The sequence below is a fragment of the Lampris incognitus genome, chromosome 7 (genome assembly GCF_029633865.1).
Source record: "Lampris incognitus isolate fLamInc1 chromosome 7, fLamInc1.hap2, whole genome shotgun sequence".
Lineage (NCBI taxonomy): Eukaryota > Metazoa > Chordata > Actinopteri > Lampriformes > Lampridae > Lampris > Lampris incognitus.
This window is the reverse complement of record NC_079217.1, coordinates 23,903,852-23,909,628: the sequence shown is the minus strand read 5'-3', so window position 1 is coordinate 23,909,628 and position 5,777 is coordinate 23,903,852. Positions and strand designations below refer to the sequence as shown.

General features: G+C 44.7%; 1 protein-coding gene across 1 annotated transcript in view; it reads left to right on the top strand.

Annotated features, from left to right (window-relative positions):
* Positions 1–2,271: 2,271 nt before the first annotated feature.
* The window catches only part of LOC130115203 (cell adhesion molecule DSCAML1), a 133,458-nt gene continuing 129,952 nt past the window's right edge, over positions 2,272–5,777 (top strand). Inside the window, exons 1-2 of the mRNA XM_056282821.1 lie at positions 2,272–2,341; positions 5,624–5,777. The exon at positions 5,624–5,777 is cut by the window's right edge and continues 167 nt beyond it. Coding sequence (XP_056138796.1) covers positions 2,272–2,341; positions 5,624–5,777 — 224 coding nt within the window. The remainder of the gene's footprint in view (positions 2,342–5,623) is intronic.

The following is a 5,777-nucleotide window of genomic DNA, read 5'->3' as shown; positions in this document are numbered from 1 at the left end:
ACACCCTCATATCCTCTCCCCCCCCTCCTCGTTTGTAGTGCCATTTTGTTGCATGACCGTAATGATTGTATTGCCGCTACCTTCGATATAGTCAGAGGTCATTCAGGTTTAATGTGTTCCGGGTACATTTTGTGTATACCTGTAGTGTTGTACGGTTTTTTCTTTCTTATCATATCATAACATAAGAATGTGTGTTCTTGAGTGTATTCATGTGAGACTATTTGTGTGTGTGTGTGTGTGTGTGTGTGTGTGTGTGTGTGTGTGTGTGTGTGTGTGTGTGTGTGTGTGTGTGTGTGTGTGTGTGTGTGTGTGTGTGTGTGTGTGTGTGTGTGTGTGTGTGTGTGTGTGTGTGTGTGTGTGAAGGCGGTGGATGAATTACCCAGCTTTTATATGCACGTGATGGTATGAATCTCAGTGTGTTTGTAAATGTGTGTGTGTGCATGTATGCATGTGTGTGTGTGCGTGTGTGCATGTGTGTGTGTGCGTGTGTGTGTGTGTGTGTGTGTGTGTGTGTGTGTGTGTGTGTGTGTGTGTGTGCCCTGATGAGGCAGAAGAAGCTGCATTATGCATAGCGGTTCACCATAGGCAATATCCTTGCTCATCCAGCATAAATATTCATACTCCATTTTCATACCCACTGCAAAGAGGGAAAAAAAAGTGCAAACGGGTTATAGTGTAAAGCAAAGAAGAGTTGGAGTGAAAAAGGACACAGTAAAGGTGATGGAAGAAAGAGGAGAGGGGAGGGAAGAAAAAAAATGATGTGTGTGTGGGGGGGTATAAAAAGAGAGAAAAGGGTTCATCTGAGAAGAATGATCTTTTTTGGTATTTCCCCCAAATCGCTTTGACCTTCTTCATTGTAATCAATGCAGCCAGGCTTGAAGGTGGGGGGGGGGGGGAGTCACCATACGGATCATATACAGATGAGCGCTGCTCCTTTGCTCCCTTCTTTTCCTGCCAGGGAAGGAAGGGACGCAACAGGAGCCCGGGGCTGTGAAAGGACTTTGTCGGCCGTCTGAGGTTAGATGTCTCCCCAAACAAAGGAGGAGGAAGAATAAATGGGGTTATTGCATGCCACGTGGTCTTGTGTTACCTTGCCTGGTCGGCCACAATATATTGTGATATTTCACTAGTAACCATGGCATTATTTCCCAGAAATCCCTGAAATAAACTCCCAAATAATTAGCTTGTGTCGCTCACATGGGATGGGAGTGAGTGGTCTCTTTGAGTTTGTCCTCTTAACCACCCTACTTGATGACATTTGGGGTGTTACACATGCTCCTCTTTTGTCTCTGTGCCACGCGCTGCCTTTTCTTTGATTTTATAAATATGGCTAATGTCTTCATTGTGGCCTTTACTGCTGGAGGTCATAATCTGCACTGCGTAGGGGAACCCCGGCTTCAGCCCCATGTACAGATAGACCAGGGCTTGCTCTGTGTGTGTGTGTGTGTGTGTGTGTGTGTGTGTGTGTGTGTCTGTCTGTCTGTCTGTCTGTCTGTCTGTCTGTCTGTCTGTCTGTCTGTCTGTCTGTCTGTCTGTCTGTCTGTTGTGTGTGTGTGTGTGTGTGTGTGTGTGTGTGTGTGTGTGTGTGTGTGTGTGTAATTGTTTACCCCTGTGTGGTGTATGCGTGTGTGTTTGTGAACTCACTGACCTGAATTCATGACACAGGACAAAACGATTAGCCATCGCATCATAAGTCATTGCTCTTTAGTGCTTCTCTCACTGGCTTTGAGCGATTACAGTCAGGCTGTTCTGGTGTTGTTTGTGGCCACTTTTGATGACGTCACACGACGGTTTGGGGTTTGTTTACCTTTTTTTGAGCAGCGCATGTTTTTGTTTTGCATTTGGATCAAGGAATACGGTTTTTTGGGTTACATGTTGTTACTTCTTCATGTTTTTGAACACATTTCATATTTTTTTTGTAACCTATGTTTTTGGCATTTTACTTGCGCTGTTGTCTCCTGACTGGACCCTTGCTTGTGTTGTATTAACTCTCAGATGTACGACGCTTTGGATAAAAGCGTCTGCTAAATGACGTTGTAACATTGTAACATTTCAAAGATCGTCACACTAAAGACGTCACTTAGTTGAGTGATGAAACGTATCTGCCAATAAACATTGTATCCAGATGAACCGATTCAACCGTCTTTGATTTTCTTACCTGGATTATTGCGCATGCGTCAAGACATTTCAGAGATCGGTTTAATCTGATAATTAAATCACTTTTATTAAAGCAAAACGAAACGAAACACGATACATGCAGTTGACCCGGTAATGTCCTCCCCATCACACGCTTCCTGGAAGGACACGGTGGCGCTGTCCTTGGTACTGAAAGTGGAGATTCGTCAGATTAGCAGCCGCCTAGAATGAGTGAGATGTTTCTGAATGGCAGGATGGATTGAACTTGACCTGGATTCGGATTTTTAAACACAGAGGGGCTGCTCCAGTTTCACAGGGTAGGCAGGGGAACAATGTCTCTCTTTATATCTTCCTCATGCACACATACATGTAGAGTCACACGCGTTGCAACCAGCGCTTACACGGGGGGGGGGGGGGCACATATTTATCTTGCATGACCCCACACCTCTCCTTTTGCCATTGGCCTAGTTTGACCCCCTTGGGTCAGACCCAGTTATATAACATTAACCCTGCTGTTATTTTGGATTGAACACATTTAACAAAACAAAGCAAAAAACAAAACAACAACAAAAAAACACTCACAGTGGACACCCCCCACCCCCCACACACACCTACCTTGTATTCAAGCCCTCTCGCACCTGAGCACCTTACCCCAGCCAGCCACCCGTGTCCTGTCACAACCACACTCTGCTGCCTGCTCCCTGATCCCTCTCCGCCACCCATGCTCACACACAGACGTGAACTCGAACCAGCGGGAGTGGGAGATCGGCTTTTGACGGTGGTGCGTTTACCGAGTGGATAGACTGTGTGTGTGTTAAATGGAAAAGGAGATTATGTGGATTTAACTCTCTGCGTGCGTCTGGCATACAAATTCAAATCGCATAACGTAGCATGCCCCTTGTGATGCTGGAGGAGAAAGTGTGTGTGTGTGTGTGCGTGTGTGTGTGTGTGTGGTGTTGGTGGGTATGTTTGAACGGTAAGAGGAGGGTGGCAGATGGGTACGTGAAATCACGGAGAGGTTCACAGGAAGATAGGAGAGATGGATGGAGGCTGATGCTTAAAGGGACAGAGGTCGGAGGAAAGAGTGGAGAGATGGGAAAACCACCTTGTGCCGGTGTGGGCTTCATCCCTAATCTCCCCTGCCTTTCACCTCCCTGCCACCCCTGGTGTTATTTACCCCCCCTTTGTAGTTTTTTTCTCCTTTTCTGCCTATACAATTATGACATCGCTTGTGACTATTTATAACAGAGAGAACAGAATTAGAAGAGGTCTCATTTATCAGTTGTTCATTACCTTTTGTCGGCCCTGTAGGGCTCATTTGCACAGTTGCACATAATAAAAGGCCACCAATGATCTTTTATCTTCCGTTTTATGTCTTTTTTATTTATTTATCTCGGTCATTGATAACATCTATTGATTGAGGAGATCTGTAGGAATTAGTGTCTAAATGGCATCTGATAGGGTCTTTATAACTCCATTGATGTGTCTGGGCTGGCACCCTCTTTCCTCTCAGCGCGGAGAGAATTAAAGAGATAGAGCTAATCCGGACATTGTTGACACAATCCAGGAAAAGGGATTAATTAAGTATCATTGTCTGAGACGAAAATGCTCTGGCTTGGGGGCACGGTGTCTTCGCCTAGCCTCCAGCCAAGCTGAGCTCAGCACTTCCCTATGCTTTTCTCCACTCTTCATCTCCCCCAACATTTACGCACGCACACACACGCACGCACGCACACACACAATTTAACATACCCATAGGCACTTACACACACACACACACACACACAAACACCCCCCCACACACACACACACACACACATTAACATACCCATAGATGCCAACACACAGACACACAGACACACACACACTACACACACACACACACACACACACACACACACACTAGGCTCATACACACACATGCAAACAACCTTAAACACACTTATAGGTGCATACACACACACACACACACACACACACACACACGTTAACATACTCATAGACGCCAACGCACACACACCTAAACTTACATACACACACACACACACACACACACACACACACATGCACACACACATGCACTCTGAGTTTTAAAAGACACCGTGCAACCCTCCTAGAGACTTGGAAGAGGCGTTTTTGAGAGAGAGAGAGAGAGAGAGAGAGGGAGAGAGAGGGAGAGAGAGAGAGAGAGGGAGAGAAGATATACGGTGGTCCTTCTCCCCTAAGACAACTTATCAGACAGCAGCCCTTCATTTGTGCAGCAGCAGCAGCATTGACTGAGAGCGAGTGTTGGTGGTAGCGGGCCAACTCCAGCCCCCTCAGGCTTGTGTAGCCGTGGATGTGTTTTCTTCAGCATGATAGACACGAGCAGGGCTGAGCTGTACCCTGCAACAGTCCAGCTTTCTTCACATCACATGTGCATTATTTTGTATAGGGGGACATAAAGATTAATTTATGCAAAAGATTGTGGACTTTTTAGCAACTTCTTTCAATTAAAAGGGACATTATTCAGTTGTTTTCAACCATAGCAAAGTAATTTAAGTATACAACACCTCTGCAAATCTATAATAAAAATATCCCCTATGTTATATATCTCTTTTATATTGTGCTTAGACAGTAGAACGTAACAAGGAAGAAACGTGTGCAAAAATACAGACCGTAGAAGTGCAATGTGGGAGATTATTTTCAGATTATATGCACGTAGGATATTAATCTTTGCATGCAGGTTTTAAAATGGTGCATTGCAAGTTGTGTTTTACAGACCAGTTATGCTACATGGCTCAAGTTAAATGAATCTGTGATAGTTGTGTTTGGTCATAAACAGGGATGTACTAAAACAAGCAATACCAACTAATTTTGGTGGCAACTGCCCCCTGGTTTTATTTCATTGCACAGTATATGCAAAAGCAGGGCTTGCAAAACAGCCTTTAAACACTTTCAATTGATTTGGTCTAATTTATTTCCTGTCTGTCTATTATAATAAATTAACACCTCTTACGTTGCATCCTTAAAACTCAGTGAAATAATATAACAAAATATCAGTGTAGAGACATCCAGGGACAACTGCTGTTGTTTGTTTGTTTGTTTGTTGTTTTTTTTTTTTTGCATCCTTTGAAACACACTATGTCTTATGGAAGTTGTCCCTCAAGGATCTGCAGTGTTCTTGTGTGTACTTACAAATACTTTAGCCCTACAATAACACTTTTGTAAAAGTTCAGTTTTATCAGCGTTATTAAATTATTGCATAATTTATGTAAATGAATCAACCAATAACTAACTAGTAAATAAATAAAAACCTTTTTTTTCTCTACAATTTATCTCACTCCCAGCATTGTGTGGGCAGAGAGCAGGGATGTCCTACAACCCCCATCAGCTTTCTGCTGATCTCACCCCAGCTTTCCCCCTTTTTGAGGATGCCATGCGTCTGCCCACATATTCCAACCACCCTTCTCTGACTCTTCTTTTTTGTTCTTCTCCCCCCGAACAGTCAACAGTGAAGATGTTGTCTCAACACGGCTGTACTTTGTGAACGCCTCCCTGCAGCGGGTGACCTTCTCCAGCTCCGTGGGGGTGTCCCTGCCCTGCCCCGCGGGCGGCGCCCCCCATGCTGTCCTGCGCTGGTACCTGGCTGCCGGAGACGA